Below are 27,484 nucleotides of genomic sequence, written 5' to 3'. Positions count from 1 at the left end.
AGAGGGGTTTGTGTGTGTGTGTGTGTGTGTGTGTGTGTCGGGGGGGGGGGGGGGGGGGGGGGGTTTCCACAGAACAGCATGGAATATGAAATTATCAACTGACATCATTGGCTATGAGCACTGGCAGAACGGTGCTGTCTTAAGGGCCCCTGCTGGTAAGTAAGGGATGAATTAACAAGCACCAGTGATAACTGAGCTAGTGTAATCAGCTTATTCAATCAAGGTTTACTGCACATGTAGGACATGGGATATGTTCCCTAACAGCAGTGTTAGTGTCCTTAATATCCCTTCTCTTGCTATCATCAGTCTGGCTGTATGGGAGGAGAAAGGGGATTCTGTTCATTAAAATCTCATATATCAATTAATTAATGGTTACTCCACACGTGTCTTTCCACTATGTTAACTCTTACTAGGTCAACACTGTGGGAGGTTTAACCAGTACAGCACTGTAGGTTGCAGCCACTTGCATATTCAAGAGTTTGTGACTTACATATTCATAAATTTGATTCATCAGTCTGTGTACAGATGCTGAAAGTTCCTTGCTTCTGAAACTACATCTCAATAAAATTAGAAAGATCATTTTGAAAAAGCATGAGTCGCTCCCTATTCAGTCATCGAAGACTGTGTGAAAGATTCAATCATTTTTAAAGCATTGTGAGTGCCTCTGAACTGTAAACAAATGCTATTCTAAGAATCCCGTTAAATCTTTGCCAAATGCTAAAGTCTAAAATGTCTAAAGGGAACCGTGATAAAATCTTGATGCAGTTCTTTCACTCATAAAGCAAACACAGGACCTTGACAGAAAAGCTTTTCTGAAGAGTCCATACTTGTCTGTCATACCTCAATAACGAAAAAAAAAAAAAAAAAATCAAAACATAAGAGTTGCGGGTATGCACTTTTTAAGAAATAGGTGAGGGGTTAGCGGTATGGGGGTAGGACAAGTTTAGAATCAACACAGCTGATCTTAAACCTACAATTACAGGCATTTTTTTCCTCTTTCTTGAGGGAGGAGTCCAGTCTTGTGGCTTTTTCAGTCAATATGTCGCCATTTCTCTGCACGCTCTCTCTCTCTCTCTCTCTCTCTCTCTCTCTCTCTCGCTCTCCATCTCTCTCTCTCTCTCTCTCTCTCTCAAATCATACAGGGTTCTCCTCACTGGGACATCATCAAAGGAGGATACTGGGAGGAGGACTGTCCTCCAAATTTTTTGTCAGGAAGTGCCCTGCGTTCCACAATGCGGTTTTGAGAAACAAACAATTTCCACAGAGAAACCGCTGGCTGTGTGAGAGAAAAATGTCCAGAGGCATAACATGTCATTAAATCACATGTAAAATTCCGCTCTTGACAGCGGAGGTGGAAAACAAGATATAACACTATTAGGGAATACTGTGTTGAATTTGTGTTATTTTTTTTTTTATTATTATTTTGCCTTATCTTAACATTCAACCTGGAACATTAAAAAAAAAAAGACTGCAGCTAAGTTGAGTGAACTTGTTCACAGGACTGTGTTCACTGTATTTTTTTTTTTTAGTCAGTGTAGATTTGAGAACAGACATAATTGCATCTTTTGTAAATCCAGCTTTGAGAGCAGAGTTGTCTGCAATGACCTGTTCGCGGAGCCAATGTGGTTTAGAGAATTCCCTGAAGAGGATGTCAATGCAAAGGAAATGCTCGACCAAAGTTGTCCCAAATGTGGGATTGAGTCACATTCATCTGGACCACCCATTAACTGAGGAGTTTACCTTCCAGGTTGTATCTTGTATGAAAAGCTAACGACAAAACTCTTAAAGCCTGTGCTGATCTCATGAACATCAATGGAGCTATACTTTTCCCTGGAGAAGAACTACAAAAGATAAAAAAGCCAAACTAAAAATATAGAAACACGGGACACAGTTAATGTGTGGCATTAAAAAAAGAGAGATTTTCATTCAGTGCAACTCTGTGGTCTAGTTATCTAGTTCATAAACCCCGGCCGCCCCCACCCCCCCCCCCCGCCCCCCCGCGTCCCCCACCTCCTCACTTTCACTCCCAAGCCAGGCTTAGCAGGCTTCAACCGAAGAACACTGGGAAATAGCGAAAGCTCTGGGTTAGACTGTCTGAGCCAAAGGTTTTGGGGCTAGTGGGTTAACTAGAAGCCCTTACATTTGAGAATGGCCAAGTCTATGCCAACTAAATCGCTTTACTGCATACATTACTTAAAAGAATGATTAAATTGAAACTTTTTGAACAGTATTGCCCTTAATTACATCAACACACACAGGCATGGTACATGCAAAAATGAGGTGGAAACAACATACACAACTCAAAACAAAACTTTGAATAGTGATTACAACAAGGATAGCCGAACCACTGGTATTCACGGCGGTGTGGGATCCCAAAAATAACTTGCCTCCGTATAAACATGGAATTACGTTAAATCAGGCACTGCTCAGACAGATCTTAGCAATCAAGGGCGCCAGAGATTGCAACTCAGACCACGAAGCAAGCTGAGCGCTTTTGACAAGACTTTTCCACCTCACTAAAACGTTACACTGTATTGCACCACAGATTGTGGCGTGTCTGCCCGAAAATTAATCGCGCAGCATTTCCTTTCTGGCCGTACTGCACAATAAATAATAAATAGGCATAACTGCGATGACGATGTCTGCGAGTTTCAAGGTGTGATAAATAGAGAGAATATTATGGTGAGCTTCTTTTTTAGCATTAAAAATACGTTCTGCACGTTCAAAAGACCGTTTTACATCAATGTGACACATAGGCGGCTCTATAAACAAGTGACGCCACTTAACTTCGTGTTTCCGATCCCCCCATTTGGGCACAGCACGGGGAAAGCTGAGCGACTCTTTGACTGAATGAGAATGATGTACGTTCTGGAGCTCTCTCATGTAAACAGTTAACTCCATAAATAAGTCAGTAAAGTAAAAGTGAGTAAACTTACATTTATAGGACAGTCTCTTCCTATTAACACAACGTGCGTAAAAATGTATACATATTTTTTTTTATCAAGTTAATCAAAAATGAAGTTAAATATCCAGAAAACAAGTTTCTGCATTCTTTAATTCGAAAGTCTCCTAGTCTTCCAGCGAGCAAAATATTATTGAAATGCCATTTACATCATTTACTATACCACGTTATGCTCAGGAAATAGGTCCATACATGCAATCGTCTATTTAAAAGGCTTGGGAATTCTCTGCACAAAAAGTTAAAACTATTTTTGCATGTAATTTCAAATTTAAAATGACCAGTTACATAAGACAAATGCTCTTAATAACTGTTTGAAGTCAGATCTAAATCAAATTGCCGTCGTAAAGGTACAGTATGGGTAATTGTGCACTTTGACGCAGATACCATCATAACGGAAAATCGAATTTATTCTGACATGGAAACTACATTTTAGAGTAGCCAGCATCTGACTGCTGAATAATTTTATTAGGCGTCAGTTTTAAAAGCAACAGGCTTACGTGTGACGCTTAACGTGTTGGTTTTATAAATTTGCCAAAGATCCCAAAACTTTTTGCTTACCCTCTTATTATCCACATTTGAATATATTTTCGATTCTCCTGTCAGTGACGCGGAGCGAACCTGAGTCATGTTTTCTTGCTGCTGAGGTGACATAGTTTCCATTCAGACTGGCACAGGTGGTTCGCTTCTCCAGGTGCAGAAAAATTCAGTGGGCGTATTGACGCCTAGATGCTGTCAAAGTTGTCCAGCAGAAGAAAACAGATCCATAAAAACACGAAAACATATTCTGAGCCAACATCTCACAGTAAAACGGTTGCAAAGTCAAAAACGACTAATTAATGAACAGGAGACAAGCAAAAAGCACTCTATGTAGTCCACAGGAGGCAACAGCCAGTCTCTGATATACGCGTCTTGCCAATTCATGAGCCGCGCTGATGAGTACTGCCCAAAACGCAGCATTTCATTTAGTTACCTCAGGCTTAGCGCTGAGTGAAAGCCGCGCACCAGGGTCCTAAAGCTGCCATGTTACAAGACAAAGTATACACGCGTTCGACTTCGCATCTGCAGTATCCTCCGCCAAAATAAACACAGCGGGAAATGTTAAGACAACTCTTATTCCACTTAAATCTGTAAGCGAAGTAAAGCATTTTCAACCGAGAGACTTTACAACAAATCTAACAAAGCTATACGACAACTTTTTGAAGAAAAAAAAGGTACAAAAGTACACCACTTTTAACACGATCCAGAAAACCCCCAATATATTTTACATTAGAGGGTGAAGTGTTGGAAGATATTTTGATTATGAAGGTTCACCACATTTTTTTCCACATGCCTCTCAGAAGGTGCAGGTGACCGATTATTAGTGACTCAGCTGTCTCTTTGTGACTCACACTGACCTGTACAACACCAGGTGAATGGCAAGTAGGCCTACCAATTGATCTGGAACAGACAATAAAAGACCCAAACAATTTATATGTACAAGAGATTAGTCAGGGGATGTGTTTAGCTGAACAAACAGGCAACTTTTGTTCATCCAGGTGACTTAACAACCTGCTTTGAAAGCACTCCTTATGCCCAGACACTGGGAGGCATCATGAAAGCTTCTTCTTTTAGAGTGAGAGTGACTGTAATGTGATCAGAGAATACAGAGCGGTATTTGTGAATGAATCCACTGACATGTCTTATTTTTGAGCAGAGTCCTGAAACAACACTGAAAACGTGGAAACACAACTGTAAAATACACAAAATTGAACGCTTTTTTAGGCTGTCCGTGGAGCTTGAGGTTTGTTTATTTTAATGCGCAACATTGCTGAGTTGAGACCTCTTTGTTATTTGCAATGTATGTTTTTTTAAATGAGTTTTGTATTTAAGCTGTCCTTTACATGAGTATCATCTGTAGAAAACGATGGTGACTGTAACCCTTTAACAATGCTTGTTCAAGTGCTTAGGGGATACTACCTGAACAAGAGAATATTACAAAACTGAAAAATAGTGATTAAATGAGATAAAATAGAAACACATTGGAAGCTCCTCACAACAACACAGTACTCAGGTCCCACACTACAGTTTGAGGTATTGTGTAAGTTCAGTGAATTGTTTTCCAAAACAAGGTCTATTAATCTTCATTGTCCAAAGATAGTGTTGATTCTGTCATAATCCGTTTACTATAATCTGAAGATTAAAACAAATCTTTTCCTCATGAAGTAATGAGAAACCCCCACATTCCTTATCTACTTTGCAGCCATCCAAGTCAGGTAGTCCTGCCAGATTTTAAGTCATTCTGCTTCTAAACAGCTTTGTCGTAGACAGAACAGAGCTCAGTAAAGTAATAGCAAAGCATCAAAGTAAAGTGATATAAAACAATAAAATTATATCAAAACAATGTTCAAAAAAGGACACATCAAGTGTGTTCTGAGGATGGGACAGAGTTATCACAAAATATAATCATGTTCTGTTTTAGGAGGAGTCCAGTAGATGCTTCCCTGCCTCAGTCCATTTTGATAATATCAAGCTTCAGTTGGTGGCATTCACATTATCATGTTCATTGGCGGGATGAATATTTACTGTTGCACAAAACATAGCCTGAAATGTTGACTGGAGAAACAAGTAAAGATGGAAAACTGAGTGGCTCCATAAAAATAAGAATAACTAGGCTACCATCTATGTAACACTGAGTCCAGAACTGGGCTGTGCTATAAACTGTGCTGAAGTAAAGAAAAGTGGGCCATAAACTGTGCTACAGTCTTTAAAACCAGAACAGGGGAGAGGAAGGGACATGCAAAAACCTCAAATAATTAAGATGGAGATAAAGATAATCCCCCCCCCCCCCGAAACAATTACAAGACTAGCAAAACTGAGGCAGTTCAGTGCCTGGGGCAAAAACACAGAATCACTCCTTTCCCATGAGGTTCTGAAATGGATCGGTACAGAAAGTAAAACAAGAGAGTGTGACTTTTTTTAAAGTGATGATTAAGTTGAACCACAACTTCAAACAAATGCACGCTTGTAAGAAAACCAAGAAAGCACAATATATGCTCTGCTTGTATGTATTCAGACAACAGCTTGTGCTCTTCTTGGTCTTTATCATTGAACGGGGTCATCACGAATTGAAACGGAGCGATTTATATTCCCGTAGATGACCAGATACACACGTTCACGTGTATCTTTATTTAATATTCCTCTATATCATTTTCAGATCATGGCATGAGATGAAAAAGTGGCGGATCTCTACAAATGCCATTGTTATATGCTTGAAAAGACAGTTTCAATGAGAGAGTGAGAGCTAAAGAAAGGGAGTGATAGTGAGCGTAACCACAGAAGAACATGCAACAGTCACTGTCCAGTCATTACAGTCTGTTTTATGTTGATGGTGAAGCACTGACAGAGGAGTAACACAAAGGAGGCTCTGTGTCTAGAGCTCGTATCTAAATCTCGGAGTTCCTCAGCCTAACACTTAACACGGCCGAACACAGCCAACAAGAGAGTTAACGTTTATCAGGCTGAACGCCTGGACCTTGGAGATATGGCCAAAAGCAAGCTGCAGTGCCTCACATACGGAACAAATTCGACACGACGTGGTCAGAATTGGAGCTCCCTTAACATTCATAAACCAGTACAACAAAACAGTGAAAAATATCACATCGCTTTGGGATTAAAAGATGTTGCCAAACAGCCTTGATGTTTTTACATCTATTATATTTTACATCTTTGATTCCAGCCTAGGTGTCACACAGACATATATTCACTTCTGGTGGTTCTGCCAAGAGCATTCAGATTAGGCCTTTGCCCTGTGTTTATGAAAACAGAAGGTAAGCAGCAAGGGAGATTCCTTGACATACATGAAAAGCAAAGAAGACTCGCTGATGTAGGAAAAAAAGGAAGTAGATGACTCATTGCATTACTTTTAATAGATGCCCACGGGATGATAATGTTGGAGTGGTATAGAAGAGGTATAGAAACAGGGGGGTTTGGAGGTTTGGAGCCAAGGCATGAGGGTTCACTGCAGGATGTGTCTCCGGACAAGACTCTTAACCCAAAGGTTCCCTAAGAGATGTGTGACCTCTGACATAGCAAGTACTAGTTGTGAGTTGTTAAGGATAAGAGTATTAGCTAACTTGAAATAGGTTAATTTAATACACTGCATTCAGAGAAAAAAGGGGGCTGAAGGTGGCGAGGCTAATATGACACATTCAGAATTCATCTTCTAGATGCTCATGTTCTTTCTTTTACGGCCACTTCTGTTCCTGGGCTTCAACAAAAACCCAAGGATTTAACAAGCATCCATAGGTTGGGCTGCGTATAATTCTGCTGTGAGTCTGGATGACTGCATCTTTCGAAAAGGGCTGAACTTTGGCAGGCTGTTGCTCTGGGGAGGGTCTATTCCCAGAGGGGGGAAAAAAAAAAGGGAGAGCCTGCAGAAAGGCTAATAAAAAACACGTTTTTAAGAGACCTTATGTCGTCCCCGCCCTCGGAGGGGCACGCTGGCGAGGGACAGAAATAGACGGAGACGCAGAGTAACGAGCAGTGAGGGTTTACTCCACTTCCCGCTATGGAATTCCTCCTCTGTAATTTACTAGATCAGTCGCAGAGCAGCCCAGAAGGCTGGGGTTTATGAAAGGAGAGACTTCTCCTCATGCCTTTTGTCAGTGCCTCAGCAGACCTTCTTGTCACTGCATGACTCAAGTGACATTAATAGGCCGCACAAATACAGCGGTGTCGTGGACTTGCCCACTTCAAGGTTAACCACCATATGAAGAATGGTTACGAATGAACTGAACTAATCTAAACTCTAATGCACGTTATGGCGAAGCCACAATGAATTGTAAGAATTCAGGAGGATTTTGCAAGAGAGCTGGATGACAGTTCTGAGAACAGGGAGCTAACACTACCCAGATACTCGGTCTGGTGAAACAGCCATCTCTGACCCTACTCAGGTATCTCCCACTAAAAAGACATAGGCATAAGCGGCCATGACAGTGGTGCTTAAAGAGGTCAAAAAGGTCATGGAATCAAGTCACTCTCCTGATGAATGGGCTGTCAGTCTGGAATGCTAACAGTTAGAGAGGAAGTTTCTCCTCGTACCGCCGATTCAGAAAGAGCCCGCGGTTAAAGCAAAAACTACAAGGACCATTGAGAAGGGCATAATACACGACTAACTTAACTCTCAGCGAACAACTGTTGTCACATCAGTAAAGTGTTAACTGCTGATCTGGAGGATGATTAACTTAAAAGGGCCCCTTTTTCATTGGAGAGAATGTGTCATACATTGCAGAAAGCACCCTGTACATTGCAGCAATATGTATCTTCTAACTTCTCATGCTTTTGTATTTAGGTAAGATGTGATACTGTATCACACCCAGTCTCTTTTATTTGAGATAATTTATTTATATAATGCATTTGTTTAAAGGTTTTCTTATTGAAAACGGGGTCAGACAGAGAGACCATGAAGACCTATACAATTGTTTGCCTGGTGTCAGAGTGGCCTTTTGGTATTTGTGTGCAGACTGGCCGTGTAATGTCTGGTGTGTCCATGGGGGCAGGCACACATTTGACATGCTATACTATGTACATTGACACAAATGTTCTCAAATGAGTCTGAACCTCTGTTGACCCAGCTGTAAACAGTGACTGTTCAGCTCTCCCATTTGAAGTCTGTGAACACTCTTTGAACTTTGAAGATGCTACACTGGAGCATGAAGAAGTACTCAGGCATCACTACTTACACGGGCAGTATGCCAAAGAAATAAATGAGTGAGTGTGAGAGAGAGAGAGAGAGAGTGTGTGTGTGAGAAAGAGAGACAGAGAGAGAGAGTGAGAGAGGGATCGCAAACATCCACAAAAATTACACAAGCTTTTGTTTCCACAGCACAGTAGCCTGTTAAAAAGGGGTGAAGATAAGTGAATCACATAATTAAACAGACTAAAAATATATTTGTAGAGGGAAAGAGAGTCTCACCGCTGAGAACAGAAGCACTGTCCCTGACCAGTTTATGTGTCTTTTTTCTCGACTCTCTCCCCTCTGTAAGCGTAATCTGCGTGTCATTGGTTTTCAAACCTAATTAGCCAACAGTGCAACATGACAATGCAACATCACTTCCCAGTCACCGGTTGCGAATTCAGAACCACACTTTAAATAACTGTGTATGAGCTGTAGCTAAATAAAGGAACTGTACCCAGCTGGGGGTAAACCATGTTGTTATTTCAAAGTAAAAAGAAAAAAAAGTTGACTTTGACAATGTTATCCAACTTTAAGATCGTTGATATATTCAAAAATACATACTATAAACTGTCCATCTGTTGCTTCTACTATTCTGTCTCGTCCTTTTACTTTTTCTACCATTATGCAATCTTGACCATACAGTTTCTACTTCCTCCATTAGAGATGTCTGAGCTAATGAGTGATCTGAAGGTGGAAAGGGCTCAAGGGAATGCTTGTGTCTTTCCTTGCCTGATGCTAATGATGCTAATGACACATAACACAGCAAGACCTCCATGATTCAAACAACATGCAATAAAAACTGACAAGGCTGCAAGTCAGCAGTAGCCTTCCATAAAGCTATTTGATGGCAGAACTGCTCCCGCAAGACAAATTAGGCACGGAAAGCCATGCTTAATCATGGTGGTCTAACTCCGCAAAGCACGGCTCAAAATTATTGAAGTGTTCTCTGGAAATGATTTTATGCACTTTTTCCCACACACCGTAACAAGTTTGAGGTAATAACTTAAACGCTGAGGGTTTTAGCTGTGCCACAAATGACATAACACCTCCATGGGGACAAAAATGTTGTCCACCTGTTTTGTTTGATCAATCTGTGTGGACATATTTATGTCCTACATGTGTTGCTATGGAGTGGTAATGGCAAGAATTCTAAGCTGGAAACCTCAAACTACTAAAAAAAAAAAAAAGAAGAACAAAAAAAAAAGATTCCCCATACAGTATTATTTTCCTCTATCCTCAGAGTCCCATAGTTAACCCTAACCATCTCAACAAGCGACGGAAAAAACATGAGTCAGTCTCTCCTCTCTAGTAGGAAGGAACACAAGCAGGAGGGAAAAACTCGAACATCTTATATTCCAGACTGCTTTCCATGCAGGATGGAAGGGATTTACATTAATTTACTTACCCGTTTGATAACTTGCCGCACCAAGCTGCAGGTTGTTTCACAACGTGCAGAAACTCTTATGTTTTTGCAGACGTACGTTTTGAACACATTTGTTTTGTTTTTTTTTTTACATTATTTAAAACTTTTTGACACTTAATGTCAAGGTGAATATTAATGCTTAAGGGAGTAGTTTTACGTAAGGATATTGCCCTCATTCATTACAGAGGCGTAATTTATTTCTGTGGTTCTAGTAGATACATATGACTGCAGTAAACTTCAGCTCAGATAGTCCCTCTGGTAAATGTTCGTTAGGAAAGGGCTTATGTAACTGATTTGGGTTGCTGCCCTCCAGAGGTTGACTGGCAGAGGTGGCTTAAGTTTAGTCAACAGTCCAAGAGATTCCAACTCATTTCATAACTTCTGACCTTGCTCACCTTGCACTACCATCTCCTAGACAAAGAGGGAGATCATTTCAGGCTTACTTGATTACACTATTTGGTCCATAGCACTTGTGCACCACAGGGTACCGATGAGTTTTGTGGGGGGGGGGGGTGGGGGTGTGTACAAGCGTATATCTCTGTTCTCATAAAAACCATAATAGTAAACCTTTTACGATACAGTACCATCGCTGTTCCATGTTGGCTTCAACTCCCTTTAGACTGCACTCAACTCTTTAAGCTTCTTTGGACTGCAAGTCTGTGTAATTACATTACCCCGTCTAATGTAGCAATGTTCCTAAGCAATGTTCCTTCCTTAGAGGCGAATGATAACAGCGCCTTAAGGATTTAACCTAGCCAGTGATTTGCACTGTATCATTCCGTGAGCGCTTGCCAGCTAAGATGTCACATGGTCTGACATTGTGACACTTGGTTAGAGCCAAAATGGTTTCCACTGTGGGAGGCCCTAAGTGAACATGACAGCACTGTTGTATCTAACAGGTAATGGGGAGAGAAACATGGCAGATAGACTTGAGAGGATATGCTCTGTTTAACAATGGTAAACATTCAATTTGGAAATGGTTGCTCCAAACGGGGAGCAGGAAGGATAACTGTTAGATTAGTCTTTCCAATTTATTTAACACACTCAGTTTGACATTACTGTTTTGAGTCAAGCTCCTCTGCACCTGATTCGAATGGTCAATTCATTATCAAGGCTTTGACCAGTGGAATCATAAATTGCAAATTTGGGGGATATTACAAACATGGGAAAATGCTGGTGTTTCAGCAGATAGATGTGCACTAATTAATGCTGTATATGCTGATTGCAACGTCACCATACTTCACATAAATGTAAAAAATAATATCTTTTCTTGTACTGCTGTGATTTGGGTAAAGCCTAGAAAAAAATAAAGTTAAACTGTACTGTTGAGATCACTGAAGAAAGTATCTGCAAACATATACAACAAAAGTGGATACATCACAGGAATTTGAAGTGCAAAGATGTCTTTCTAATCTAATCATGACTTATCTGCAAGGAAATAAATATGAACACTGCGTAGGAAATTATCGGTCATGCATTGTGTATCACCAGTATGACAATGGCATGGTCAATTGGACAGGTCATTTGAAGAACATTATGTAATAATCACTCCTACTTTAATCTTTTAAAAGTAATTTACTTGAGGAGTCACGGTGTCAAAGATGAAGTCAGCCCAGTCGGTCATTTGAGAAGCATTATGAAATCGACCCTGACATTACTTCTTAAAAACAATTCAGAATGATACTTACGTTAGGATTAAGCTCCCCGAGACTTTGCGACGTGAGCTTGTCGTCCACTGATTCCAGTGATCCCGAGTCCATCTTTAAGAGATCCATGAGGAACGGTGCATGTGCATCTGAGGGTTATGCTTCACGTAAAACTGCACCATCTAATCTGGTCATTTAGAGCTTCGTTCCTCTCAAATCAAGACTGACCTAGAGGCTTGTTATCTCTCATCAGGTGATTTTTTTTTTTTTTCAAATGTCTGTAAAAGATGGGGGAACATGCTCAGTATCCTAAATCAACAGTGTCAAAAACTAAATCCTAACTGTCCTGTTATGAAGCCCCCAAGGCAAAGGAAGAAGATGACTTCTGCGCACAAATCAGATTATACTCAATGAAAGGGACACAAAAAACAAGTCAAACCATGGTAAAGCAAGAAGATTCCACCACGTGATCACTGTAGTGTACAAATCAACATGCCACTGCGTGATCGGTCAGGAGCAGGCTCGGACCTTCGTGCTATCTATGTAGCTCACTTAAGTGTGACCATGTCTGGTCCCGGGCACTGCTGCCAAAGACTCTAGGGGTGTGTGGGGGGGGGGGGGGGGGGGGTGGAGCTGAATTTACAGTGGACAGTGGAAAACCTACATTTGCAGTGGTTTGTGTGATCATCAGTGAATCATTTGTAACAGCCAGACAGCGTGTGTTTTGTACGCTCTCTGTATAGACACGTATAATAGAAACGGTTCTCAGCCAATGGCTTTCACTTGTGCGATGGAGAGGAAGACATGACTCACCCAGTTATACCTAAATGTGTACACAGCGTTTAATGGGTGGAAAATAAAGTCTAAAGCAGGGGATCTTCCGCTGAGGACTGCAAAAAACTTATATGGGGCTTGCAAAGTGCAATTTAACGATCCATGGGCTTTCTTAATAATGTTACATTTTTATTTAAAATCAGGGAATGAGAGTTAAATTGCTGAGCAAATTATTTAAATCCTCCGTGCCCAATTGACTGTAGACTAACTTAAATAGCGGACCTCGCGCATGAAGAACCCCACACACGAAAGCACCCACGTTACAACATGAAACTTCATTTTTCTTTTTTTTAAAAAGGGACACCTAAGTACATGACTGCTTGTCTCGTGAATGGTCACGTAAATCAAACTGAGTGGGGGAGTGAAGATTTCTGCTGGATATCACGAGCGTGGTGTCGTTTCAGTCCTTTTGTTCTGATATGAAATAGGTTATTCTTGCCAGAAGAGCATTAAGTTTTAATGATGCCTTTAATGTCAAAGCTCCATGCTGTTCAGTGTATTAACATGAGAGGCAAAAAAAATGAAGATCTTTGTCTGGAGGACAGGTGTTCTTAGTAATTGTTAATGTGATGAAATTTGCCATTAATCTGGCTCATTTTCACAGGCCTGCTGCCACGGGACACATTATCTTTATGACCCATAAATATTGATCAGGGCCATTAATCAATGTCTCAAGCAGTGAGTGAAGCTGCATCCGGTGTTTACTGAATGCTCCAGTTCACAAGAAAATTCTGTTTGTTTATATGACAAATTCTGGAACATTCTTCAGTGATGATGATGATGATGATGCACTGGGCCTACTCTCACACAGACTGATCCCCCCCCCCCCCATTTTCAAGATGTGAGGCAACAATAAATTATGTATAAAAAAACTGAATGTAGGCATCTTCAAACAGTGAATTCATTTTTCAGTGATGTGTTATTGAAATGCGTAAATCGGTGTAAGAAATACAGAAATCTTGTGTGAAAGTGAGTGTGAGGAGGAGATGCTGGATGAGCATTTATTTATGGAATTTCAATAAACTGTTTAGTAAATAAAGTGCTTGGGGGTCATCGTGGATGGCCCTCGCTGTAGGCTTTGTTGTTTGACGGCCAACAGACTGAGTCCAGCTGATGTTGCCAAGGACTTGCACGTGAAAAATAATACAGAGTACAGTTTTGGAATAAGAGGCGCCCTAAATATACCAAACATTTCCAAAACCCAGCATCACCTGAGATGGCCTCTAATATACACTCTCTAATATAGTGCATGTAAACCAGAAGGAGAGTAATTAACAACAAAACAAAACTTGCGCGCTCCTGTTGAACTATGCCAAGAGCTCTCACACGAAAAAACACAAAACTGCTTTAAACAGATCTCGAACCCGCACGTGCGACAGGTGCGAGCTATCACGAAAGGACGCATTTCAAATCGATTCTTGTAAACATTTTTATTCACTTTATTCTTTTTTTTTTTCTAGGCGAAGCAGGGGCTGTCAAGGCCAGCGTACTTTAATACGGTGTGCGCGACCTGATTCCTGACAGAGTACATTTCATTTGCTAAGTGGCACGGTACAGTTGTTTAGTGATTGCATCTTGCATCCTAATGCCCATTAGTTGTCATTTTTGGCTCCTATTTTCAGGTGCTTTTCCACAGGGGCATAAACCCTATTCTAACCCAGGGATGAAAACAGCACTTCATCCTCCCTTTAGTTCCATCAAATCTCACCCAGGTTTGGCAATGTTCACCGTATTTATAATCAGTGATCGTGTTTCCTTTGGTCGAAGGGAGCGACAGTTGGCAAAAATAGATCAAGGGAAAAAAAAAAAACGTGCATTCTCCTCCCCCCCCCCCCCCCCCCCCCCCCCCCCCCCCCCCCCCCCCCCCCCCCCCCCCCCCCCCCCCCCCCCCCCCCCCCCCCCCCCCCCCCCCCCCCCCCCCCCCCCCCCCCCCCCCCCCCCCCCCCCCCCCCCCCCCCCCCCCCCCCCCCCCCCCCCCCCCCCCCCCCCCCCCCCCCCCCCCCCCCCCCCCCCCCCCCCCCCCTCGTTAAACAAAACAGGTACACAGGGGTTTATTTTTTGTTATAATCAATGAGAGTCTCCCTGTCTGACCAGAAATTCAGCTGAAATGTGCATTTGATTATCTCAAGGTCAATGAATTACTTTTCCTTCTACAGAATTTTTATATCAAGACGTATGAGGTAAATACAAAACAGTTATTTGACTGTCGCTGAAGAAGAAAAAGAGAAAACAGCATGAATTTAAAGTTGAACGAATTAAAGCATGTGAGGTACTTACGTGTTAAATATGTTCCTCAGAAGTTTAAAATTTCCACCTTTGTATTTCAGTCCCCTGTGTATGCGGGGTAGTGTGGATCTGGGCACACGGTTTGTGTTTAGTGTTATCTTTGAAAATACCAGCATATCCTGATCCATGCCTCCAGTGAATACTCAGGGTTCAAGACACAAGGAAATCTTCTGTCCATCAAAGGCAAAACTTCCTTTAACTAGTCCTTCTGAGTTTTAGATATTTTTTTTTTTTGGACAACAGACTGCCTGTCTTGGCAAGACGATCACTTAGGAACTGAGAAATGGAGTTGCTTTTTGGCTGGGGTAGAACCATCATTTGTATCTCCGGTTCTGTATGCTCTGATTTAACCCACATGCACACTCACAAGCAAAGCTGTAACTATACTTTTTGTAAAATCCTGCATGCTGATTCTTTCAGCGTTACTATTGCCTCGCGTTCAACTGATTTTTTTTTTTTTTTTTTTTTTATGAGAATACTTTACAATCTCTATCTGCCTTGCTCCATTCAGTAGACAGCTGGCCTACTTTTCAACTGATAATTTCTGGGTGACATTTAGCGTTTTGGCAATGCTTTGCTGTGACATTATAAATAATGGAGACAAAATTCTTTCTCAAAAGAAGAATCTCTAGTTTGAACGGTACTCTGGTTAATGTGGTGCTCTGCATTGTCTGAGAAGCTAAACACATGAACTTCTGTTTGTACACATCTGACATCTCTATCTGTAGCACTGACACTCACAGAACTTTGTTTACAATGTGTTTGAGGACGACTATATGGTGAAGAACTCCAGAGGAGTCCTAGACTGCTGACATGGATGACTTTAGGTATTACGTACAAAATGGCAGAACGAGGTGAAAAAAAAAACACAACACGGCACGTATATATGCCAAATGTTGTCATCTTAAAGAAATCCAAGGCATTACTGATAAAATACAGAGAAGCAGTTACAGACATTTATATAGTGCCTGTATATCCAGAAATAGCTGTCTAAGGTCACTTGAAGGTGTAAAAGCAGGAAAAACAGTACATTACAGGCTCATTCTAATGTCCTCAACTGCAATTAGAGCTTGAAATAAATGAAAGAACATCAAAAGTTAGATAGAGGGGAAAACAGATTGGTGCTACTTAAGTGTCCTTCCCAAAAACAGCCTGATTCCAGAGAATTTTATTGGTTCATGGGAAATGTATTCAATAGCTAAACATGTTAGGGCTTCCATGGAACACACAGACCAATGTCGCATCACTTTGATCAGCATAGCACCACATTGAAACAAACACTCCGCAATGAAAGAAAACAAAAAAAAAGCAGTGAAGTAGAGAAGTTTAACAACAGATTTTATTCAGTGGAGGGCCATTTGACTCTGATGAGGAGTAATGAGCATAGCATGAGTCTTGTGCCTCTTGTTAGTCTATTAGTTTTTAAAATAACGTGTAAGGTTTGTATAATCAGTTTAGAAACACATTAAAAAAATCCTCTTTGCAAAGGATGGAAACTGTGAGAGGAGTCCCCAAACAGCAGGATCTGTTTATCTGTGTGATTACTATACTAAATGCATGTAATAAATAAGAAAAGTTGGGACATACTGATTAATGGCTTAAGATGAATGTAAACTGAATCGGGGAGAGTTTAGATCCTTCATGCATAATTACAGCTATCTGATCCATGTTTTGAAAACATATCTATTATATAAACTATTTCATTTTGACAAGTCACATTTGACACTATTTGATAGTGATGATTATCATCTCCTAATGTCAGAAATGTCTAAATATATTTAAAAGAATCTACCCAGATAGCTTAGCTACAGCTTTTAAAAATAAATACTGTAATAGAGAATATCCATGGTTTGGATCCATATGATTTGGACACAGTTTTTAAACCATGAGTAACAGCATGAAGGTAATGGTATAATTTGTACCAGTCTACTGTCATATGTATTAAGACTGTGATCAACACATATTGGGTGAAATAAGTCATATTTATCAGCTCTATGTAAAACTACTCTCAATGAACCTCCCTGAAATGCTTTTCCGTATGAGATGAAAACTGTTCTGGCTAAACGCAAAAAGAAAAAAAACAACAAAACAATGACAATCCCAAAACAAAACAGAAAAAATCCTCTGAAAAATCATGCTAAACTACATTTTGTAGAGTTTTGGCTCTGAAGCTATTGTGACTGTCTTTAAAATTGCAGCGCCCATCATGCTCCAGTTGCTTTTTTAATGTGTATCCATTTCTGATCCAATAACGAGAGCGAAATGGGGGAAATTGGGAGCGGGAGCAGCACAATCGCTGTTCAGATCAACCTCATTTTTGGCACGCTTTTCAATCTTCCATTGTGACCTCAATTTTAATAAACTGCCCCAAAACTCTGCGGTGACAGCCAAGACTGATCTCAGACAGTGACGACGAAAAAAAACATTCTCTTGACCGTGTGCTCCTCCAAAACACTCCCACACTGTCAGCCCTTTAAACAGTGGTCAGCAGAAGTTCAGACACAGGTCCTAATGATTTAATAAAAATTAAATTGTCTCAAAAAAACAATTCTTTGTTGTCCCCTTGCTACAGACTGCTCTGTACAGATCAACTTAATTCAATCCCGATGGAAAAAAAATAAAAAAAAAACAATCTTTTTCTCTTTTTTTTCTTGTCAATTTCTGTAGGACAGAAGCTAGACCACCGCTTTAGCTTTAAAAGTTCGAAACATGGACTGATATGGCATAACATCACATATCGTAGTGCAAATCAACAAACAGATACTCAGCTCTGATAGATGTTATACCACCAACAGCAGTGGAACACCAAAACTCATTTTTCATTTCTCACCCACTTTATCCATTCAATATGAGGACTGCTGAAGTTAGCAGTTAAAACACTGCTCAGGATTACTCAGAAGATTGGCTTTCCTATATTTATTGATATATTAGACAATGTTACTGATAGGATGAAAAGATCCTTCCCTTTAAATCAATGTTTGTTCACACAAATGCATCTAAGTGTAAAGGAAAACAGCAAAAAAGAAAAAAAAAAATACTCACCACTCCGTTTAAATCTCCATTTTAGAGGTCATTAATCCATCTAGTCAGCAGAGCAAACCATCACATCTTTACTACTACAACTCTCCTTAGTGGAAACAAATCACTGAGTACTTGAATATCATTAGAGATCTCCACTAATTAATTAAAGAAGACTAAAATTATTGGGTAGCAAATTTCTAATGTGTTTATGTTGGATGTAAGGAAATAGAAACTGATTTGTCCGTTTCACTGCTAGAAAAATCTTTCTGCATGATTTACAGGGACATATTTGGAGACAGTCTTGTTCACCCTTTAAGAATTTTAAACATCATCTCCTTCAGGCTTGAAGATGCCGCACAAATGTTAGTGTTTCAACAGAACATATTCAACCGGTCTAACGACCTAAATTTCAGAGACACTTAAATATTTACAGTCTAACTTGAGGCTGGCAGAGCTCCAACAGGAAGCATGTGTGGATTTTACCAACACTTTTTATGTTCGTTCAGATTGAGGCACCTTTCGGAGGGAAAATTCCGTATTCCAAATGCACCGCCTGACCTGAGTGACAGAAATGTGGTATAACAACTTTTATTGTAACGTATCAGGTGTAACTTCACCTCAAGCGTTAAAGAGGCGTCTCACCTTGCCACAAATTCTTCCTGGTCTTTTCATTTCTTTGATGCCTTCTTTAAAAAGCCTGCTCTTCTCGAGTTCTAAGTCTCAAATTTAGTATCATTGTCCCCTAAAATTCCTAAAGGTCACAGACAATTTTCTTCCGTTGGAAAACTGAATATTCACTTCTTTTGAAAAACGGCGGTGTAATGTTACTGTTTATGAGGAATGATGGGGAGACGTGTGTCCCCTCTGGGTGAAACATAGTCCATTTACACTCTTAACAGTGACAGTGACAATGCAGCCAATGAGAATTCCACACACTTAGTCGATGGCTTTGTTCACACAGAAGACAAAGCATAATAGCTAAGGGTCAGGCACAGCTGGACGGCAGTAATGCATTTTGCAGTGATATCTGTGTGGCAGTGAATGTATCTGAGTGCTTGGTGGGGTCACAAGTGTCTAAGTCATTTAGTTTTACTATGAACAAAAGGTTGGAGAGGCAAAGACGAGAGAAGCCGTATCGATGTTTATCAGTGAAAGTTTATTTCCTGATTAGGAAGAAAACACGACATCCACTGTAACCATCTTTCAAATACAAATGTGGATATTTGATTCCTGATGGATTTCAATTTTACAGCACCACCTGGTGGATACTGCATAGGCTGGTTTAATGCATAACCAGTATGAGTAACAAACCCACTCTGTATTTAATGTTTTGTTATTTTAACCGCGATGAGGGCTCATTTATGCCTATTACCAGCATTGTGAGTGGGGGGAAAAAAAATCCATTATGGTCGAAGAGAAAAAAACTCACCTGATACACTGTGCGTCTGCTTATGTAGGGCACTGGTTTGCGTGAAATAACCAATTGAACCTGGAGGGAACGTTTCCTGTCTGTCATTGGTCCAGACTTAACAGATGAAGAACAGCTTGGAGGATACATTACCTTTCCAACTGACCTATTTCTCCAACTCATCTACGCTGCGCAGCACGGCCAAGAAGAACAGTCTGCAAAGAGACAAGAGGAAAATGAGCTTATTAAGGCCACGGTATTGACATATCAATCACAAGTACAGCTGGTGTGTTTAACAGCTGTCTCATCAGTCAAAAGCATTTTACTGAATATGTGCTGTGAATCAAACAAAGGAACGCCAGTCATAATATTACATAATTATTACAGAGTATGTATACAAAACCAGATTACAAGGGCATTATCATGTAGCAAGCATATTGGTGCTTGCGTGTAACCAGAAATTATTACAAAATTTATCATGTACGAGTGCCACTTGAGGGTCTTAATTTTAAAACTCAGACCTATTTTACACATTCAACTAATGCAAAGCTATGAGACCAGTAAATGTAACAACAATAATCTTTTGAATGATCAGTTGTTTTATATCTACTGAAAAAGAAAGCCATAGAGTAAAGCCATCTATAAAGTGTGTAAATATGCTAATATATATTGGGTTTTATTGGGTTTCTTTATACCATGTGCTTGACATTGTAGAGCTTTCCCAGATTACCGATCAGACAAATATGTAGTGCATGAGTTTCGATATTGCACATCAAAACAGATTGCTTCTATATCAAAATTAGATAGCTCTGATAAGAAGCCGTACACAACTGGTTGTAAAGGTCGTAAGGAAAGGGGAAAATGCATTTCAGTTGAATGCTATCTCAATCTTTAACCTTGGTGTTGGAGACTCACTACACACAACGGTTTTTGCTTAAGACTCTACTCTGGCCTGCCAGCATGAGGCAATCAAAGGACTCATGATTACTTCACAAGTTGAAATATGTGTGGTTTAACAGAAGAGGATCCTCATGTTTGAGATCAACACTGAACAAAGTAAGCCCCCTATAGTTTACCCAGCCTTTTCCTTTGAGACAACCCATTTTCATAAAATAATACAAGTTGAAAGGTGATACACTGCTGTAGGTTCCATAGATTGACTCACAGTTCTTACCTTAAAAGTGATCCTTATTTGACCCTAATATAATATCCATTACTTTCTTTCATATTTGTCTATAGCCCAAAATGGTTCACGTGGCATAAAGAGAGAAGTGAGTTAAGTGAAGTTAAGTGAACCGAGGTAACTCCGGGTTCTTGTTGAGTAATTTTATCAGTTACTTTTCCCTGAGGGCGCGAGGGATAGCACTGACTTCAGCAGTTAGGACGTGGTGAATTTCAACCTTTATGAAAGTACGTCCAACTGAATGGTCACCCTGATGGTACAACAGCTTTTCAAAACATTCTGAGAAAAGTCTCTATAGGCCTCTTAATGAAGTCAGTGCCAGACACGTGATTCAGAGTGAATCCACCAGCATTTGAAAACTGCATGACAAAATTATATTACTTTACGTAAAGATAACACACGTAACCACCAACAGTAGGCAACATCAAAACCCTGGGAAAACTGGACCAAACTGAGAAGAGCGTGACAATTTAGAACGTTCAACTGCATGTTTACCAAGTTCCTTTAAAATGGCAGGTAGTCGGACAACCACACTGGGATTCGTTAGAAGACAGCAGTAATTGTGTACTGAAGTCAGGGTCAGGCAGGGTTGTAACTCGCATCTTCAGACTGTTTGAATAGACAGCTCTATACACAATGGAGTACATCTTCTCTTATCTGCAGCCTGGGACTGGATGCAAAGCACCAGATCTACAGCAGATTAGGATCCAGCGCATCTTCAAATGATCCATTTCAGGAAAACGTTAATGTTGTACTGTGCTTCAGCCACACTTAAAGAGTGTTGTGTGTCAACAAAAACACAGACATGAGAAAAATTCCGTCGCTAAGATATCCCTAATGTTGGCCCTGGTCTATATTCTGTATATTGGTCAGCACTAGAAGAGAAGTTGAGCTCTTTTTATTAACAGAAAAAAAAATTGTATTCTATGGTCATGAATTAATATACTTATGGTAATTTTGAAATATTAGAGCATAATTGCAAACTCATAAAATGTCCATATGCTTTGCTTTAATGAAGATTCAATGCTTTGTTTAAGTACTCAGTGTGGATTTAAAGCACGAGCAGATTTATGCAAATGAAAAGAAAAGAAAAGAAAAAAAAAATACTGAGGTAATCAGGATGCCAGGAAAAGCAGTACATCACAGCTTCAGAACTGCTGATGGACATCACGGATTTGAATAAAATCATTTCCAAAAGGCAGCACCAAATTTGTTTTTCAAATGCTGTGTCATCACGCATTTACGAACATACACATACACCCACACTCTAAAGAAGCCAAGAAACATACAGCACGTATCTGGAGGCAACACAGCACATGGTACAGACTTCTGTGCAACAAATGGCAGAACATTGGAATCGAGTTCCAAGAAAATAATCAGTCTGAAGTAAGAGTGTAAAAAAGTCTGAAATTCCTGGCAAACTGCAAGAACTAAAACACACTGAAGGCACGCGAGTAATGTGACGGTAACTCAATTTAAGTTGAGCCATGGGATCTGAGAGTAGATGTACGATCTGAGAAAACAGATAATGTGAAAAGAGGCAGGGAATCCTAGGGAGGTTAATGGGATAACAGATGACTACGTTGTCAGTAGATCAGAAAACATATCAAATGAGAAGTTCACCGCTTGGTCTCATGTCCATCATTCACTGATTGCACCCTCTGTACCCCAAAGTTGCAAAAATCCTTACTAAATGAACAGCCCCGTAAAGTATTACCTTCGTTAAGAACACTGTAGAATAATTCAACATTATTCTTCACCTCCAGTGATTATGGCTACACAACTACTCGTTGGTTGATTCCTTTTGTAGGTGTAGTCCCCACTGACAAGGCAAACCATGCAGCTTCTTTGTGCCAGAGCAGGCAAAAGTATTCATGTTCCTGATTCTTCTCATTTTGAAAAGTACAAGTATGCATGGAAGAAATGCACCTGAGACCCAGAGGAAATATGAGCCAGCTGCTGACAGTCTAAGAATCAGGTTTGAAAAGGAATGTTTAATGTTTTACAAAATACTGGCAAAAAAAAACCCAAAACAGGGTATTAAGGCAACTTTGGCTTAAGATAAGGTTCCCACCATTATGAAATAACACAGATTAAATTATATAAAGAACAAAATAAATAAGTAACTTCCAAAAGATTAACATTAGGAGAACTTAGATGAGCACACATTTGCTGCTATGGTTGTTTCTTTTTTAAAAAAATTATCATATATGGAAAAAAACAAAACTTGGGAGTGAAACCTGAGAAGTAATTTCTTCATTTTTGAGAAAGTGCCCAACTTTATAACAAAAGACAAGTAAATTCATGCCATGGTCTGAACACATTGTTTTTTAGTACACTTTGTGTTCACTACAGCTGAACTCAACGTCTCAAGTTTTAATCTGCCTGTAATGGAATAGATTTAAACTTACCTGCACCAGGAAATGTTTCTTTGTCTTCTCTCCAAACGGAGTCACTATCATATGTAAGCTTAAATGCATAATCTAAGTACGCTGGGTACAAGACAAAAAGCAAAACGGTCAAAAATTCTTATTAATGAGCTTGATAGCAAATCTACTCATAAAGAGTACATATGAAAATATCCTGAGGAAAGCCATGTGAGCAAAAGAAAGGCAACTAAGCAAATAAAGAGAGGCAGAAAGAAAGCAAGAAAGAGAGAGAGAGAGAGAGAGAGAGAGAGAGAGAGAGAGAGAGAATATAATCACATCATTAGGAGTGTTTTCAAAAAAAGCATACACAACATACAAACATGTTTTGGCCACTCATCTATGCTGCAAGAATAGTGAAGTGAAAAGGAAGTTGTGGCAGTCACCAAATGTTTCTGCATTTGCTCCACATCAAACGAGAGGCTCTTTGAGGAAAACGACAGTAGAGTATATTTGTGTGCTTGGATAAATATGAAAAAAAAAATCTCACACACACACACACACACACATACACACACAAACTTTATGTGGAGAAAAAAAAGACATGGCCTAAAACATCCTGTAGTCATGCATTTTTTAAAATGCTTACAAGTTTTCTTATGCTTGTTATTTTGAAGTTCTTCAAGACTTGTGATGATTTAAGGGAAACAAAAACAGGAACAACAAAACAATTAGGGTGCGTAACTGACGTTCCTTAAAGAGAGTCTCAACACGGTGATAATCAGACGAATGCTCACAATCTTTCATTTTCTTAAAAAAAAAAAGACGATTCTTCTTCAGGTGCATTGGAGAAAAAATAAACAAGTACTCAACGGAACACCCCTGGTTTCTGTTCCCAAATATACCAACACACTCAAATATACACTCTTATGCCAAAATAATATTCTGGTGAGGGGGGTGGGGTCGGTCTTTTTTCCCAAACTGGGGGGGCTCCCATTAGAATTATTTAACAATATCAACCTGAGCCCAGGGATTAGGCTCAATACTAATTTCAAGACAGATGAAATGATGCCCCTTAATGATTTCTGCTTTGACGCAGTATTAAAACAAACTCTCTAAACTGATGGAAAAAAACTATATTCATATACATGAAATTCTGAAAGATGGGTTTTTGACAGATATTAAAACACATTATGGTTGTTGCTGCAGTTTGAAATGACAGCTTTTTCAATTTCCCTTTAGACCTGAAAGCTTGGTTCTTTAGACTCCTTTACGTGTCATGGCGCATCAAAACACACTTTTTCAAAGTTCCGATCATACTTCATTGAAATCACACAAATTCAAACGGCAATATCAACTCTTCTGTTTATTTCCTGCCTGTAATTTTAGGGTTGCAGGATAAAATGTTCAAGAGCGAATACTGCAGTATCTCCTGCACAGAAAACCTAGACATCATGCACTGTTGGTCTTTCATCATTTCCTTTGAAGATGTGATTCCACCCCATTGATAAAAGTACAACTGCAGCAATTTTTGTGGCAAAACACATTACAACGTGTATTTTATAAATGTCTTCAGAGCTGACTGGCATTGCTTGACATGTTCAAAGAATGTTCTCAGAAGAATCAAAATGTTCCTGGTTGCATGATTTGGACACAGCACTAACTGGTAAAAGTCCCTTCACTTTCAGGTGCATCCTAAAAATATCACCCAGCTTGGTATTGTGTAAGAGAATTGTGTAGTCACACCAGGCTACTCTTATTATGACTGTGTGTGGCGGATGTGATGGAAAATGTGTCCAGGTAAATAAGCTACTGAAAACCTCAGACAAAAGTATGTACCTGTATAATTATAAAATATGGGAACTAATTGAAAACAATATGAAAGAAGAGAGACATGAGAAGCGAAACTAGCCTTTCTATTACATTAACTTCAAAAGTATAGCTAACTGTTTGTCAGTAAAAATTCAATGTCTGCAGAAGGAAATGAAACAAAAAATTAGAAATAAAGAACGATGTCCAATTCCGAAACATACTGCTGTATAGTGTTCCTACAGATTTGGTAAATTCTGTAAACACCCAGAGGAAGAAATTTGGTATTTGACGTTACTGGATTATGTAAAGCTCTGCAAACAGTCACAAGAAATAATCATTTATGGCCTTAGAAGCTACATTCAGTCATTTGTGTTAAACTAAGCCCCAACAAACGTTCCTTTCGTTGTCAAATGACTGCATATTTGCTTTATTGTATAATTTTTTTTTTTTTTTAACATTCCTTTGTGGTTGTATAGCAGGCTCTAGATTTATTTCCCATGGCTCCATTATACAAGTCTAAACCCTGCTTTTGAGGTAAGAACACTTCCAAAGTTCTTGTTCCCAGTTAATCTCTCTGTCTCTGTATCCTCCATTTTACCTTCTTAGGCATGTAAAGTGATTCAATGGCCTTTTCTTTTGGCAGGATAGGTTCCATGTCACAAAGTAATGTTACTTTAACGGTGTAACTTTAAATCAGTGAGAACTACATACTAATTAAGGTCACTGGGTACACCTGTACATCACAACTTTGAATAGAAAAATTAATTATCAAATGCTTAAAAGCAACTGGAATCATACATAAATATGTTGAACAAATTTCTTTCCTTCAGCACTGGGAAATAACAAACAGGTAGTTTCTACCTTATAAAATGATAAAATGGCTAATCTAAAAACAGCTTGAAATTCTGAACCTTGTCCTAGGTGATCATCTGAATGATCATAAATGTGTTGATGATCCTGCTTCATCAACACATTTATGGCCTAGGAGCAGAGCTTGGAATAAGCATTTTTCACTCATCAGCCAATGAGGCTCGTGATTCTCAAATTACTCGCCACTCCTCATTTTCACTAGCCAAAAATTTATCCCTGAAGTGTACATAAATTATTAAAGGACGCAAATGCAAACTGATATGCGAAAAAGAGAAGGAAATCTCGTATTAGTGGCTGGCTTTATACCTCTGTGTTTTTAGTCTGTAACAGTCTTATGTTACTATGTTCTTGACAGGCTAATTGGGAAAATTAGCCTAAAGGCACCTACAGTCAACTGAAGAATGGCACTGCCAAATATTCGTGGACAGGTGATTTTTAGCAGGTCGACACAATAATGCACATGAGAATTTTTTTTGGATTACCTGTTCCTCTATAACAAAGCACTGAATTTTCAGATACGACAAGTAGCCACACCTGGGGGGGGGGGTCAAGTACGTGGTTTAGTGACTAACCCGGATAAGTAAGCTCAGAGTAAGTAGTAAACCTCCTAACAGAAGAGCCCTACGGTTTTGTTTTGCTAGGAGAATGAAACCACAGGGCTCTTCTATTAGGAGGTTTACTACTTTGAGTTAATTTATCCGGGTTAGTCACTAAATCACGTACTTGGAATGCACCCCTGATCTGTTCACATCATATTACGATTTTCTAACATACTGAGGACATGAGTCCTAGTGAACTCTCAGTTTATTTCCCTGCTCATTCACAGCGTTCTCGTGCTACTAAGTCCAACTACAGATGTTTCTACATCAGCAACCCCCCAAAACTAATCACTCCTACACTGTAATACCTTGTTTATCAATGACTCCAGAAACATTATATTGTGTTTACATTTCTCTTTAAGGTTTTGATCACGAGATCCATGATATTAAATACAGCAAATTAAGAGGCAATGTGTTTTATTTTATTTTTTTTTGTCACAGTATGGAATACAACTGAAAGCTCATTTTATACACCCACCACAGTGGTTGGTAAAGTTAACAGTGTAACAGTGTTACCCATCGCTGCCAGATTATGCTCGCATTTGGCATGTTGGTAGCAGATGTTCATGTCAAGCTCTGTCGACAAATGGTGTATTTGTGAATGTCAAGCACCCCGGTCCACTTATACAAAGAACAGCAAAGAAAAAACAAAGGAAACAAAAAAAGGACTGTACCATCTTTTCCTTGCTCAGTACATTTCAGGTAAATATAAGAAGAGTCCTTCCATTCATTGCACATGTGATAAAACTGTATTCACACACACTCAGACAAACATTACTGTCTATTATGGACAGTTATCAAGCTACCCATCATGTTTTGACAGTTTTTGCCTCTGGGGAAGGGGAAGTACCAGTGCACAAACTAATGTTTCAAATAAGTTTTATTAAAATGAACTGTCATTCTCAGGCAGAATGCAGGGCAACCGAGGACATTCCACAGAATCACTGAAACAATAATACTAGAGGCATGCAAATCCTACAAACTACAAATACAAAAACTGATCAAACATAGCTAGTGACTGGAGGATTAATAGAGAAGAAAAACAGAAGTTACACATCACTGTGACCCACAAATGACACAAGTCAACTTTAAATCAACGTTAAAGCTGGTTTTCAAGCGGTCTAAAAGCAGATTTGTGTTCTCACATTAACATCAGGCCTGGCTCATGCTAGAGTTTTCATTGAGTATTAGGCACATAAGCAGAATACTACTTGAAAAAGATTAAGATTGGAAAAGAAATGTGCGAGGTTGGTCAGATACTATGGTCACAGCAGAGTCAAGATGTTGAAAGCTGTACCTCTATGTGTCAAAAGTGAAGAGAACACAAATGCACACAGAAACACATACATGTGTAGGCA

General features: G+C 39.6%; 1 protein-coding gene across 1 annotated transcript in view; it reads right to left on the bottom strand.

Moving 5' to 3' along the window:
• LOC115817518 (rho GTPase-activating protein 20-like) overlaps positions 1-3,622 on the bottom strand; it is a 19,245-nt gene extending 15,623 nt beyond the window's left edge. Inside the window, exon 1 of the mRNA XM_030780833.1 lies at positions 3,521-3,622. Coding sequence (XP_030636693.1) covers positions 3,521-3,622 — 102 coding nt within the window. The remainder of the gene's footprint in view (positions 1-3,520) is intronic.
• Between the last annotated feature and the right edge of the window lie 23,862 nt (positions 3,623-27,484).

Source organism: Chanos chanos, chromosome 7, assembly GCF_902362185.1.
Source record: "Chanos chanos chromosome 7, fChaCha1.1, whole genome shotgun sequence".
Lineage (NCBI taxonomy): Eukaryota > Metazoa > Chordata > Actinopteri > Gonorynchiformes > Chanidae > Chanos > Chanos chanos.
The sequence above is the reverse complement of the archived record's forward strand: the minus strand, read 5'-3'. Positions and strand labels throughout refer to the sequence as shown.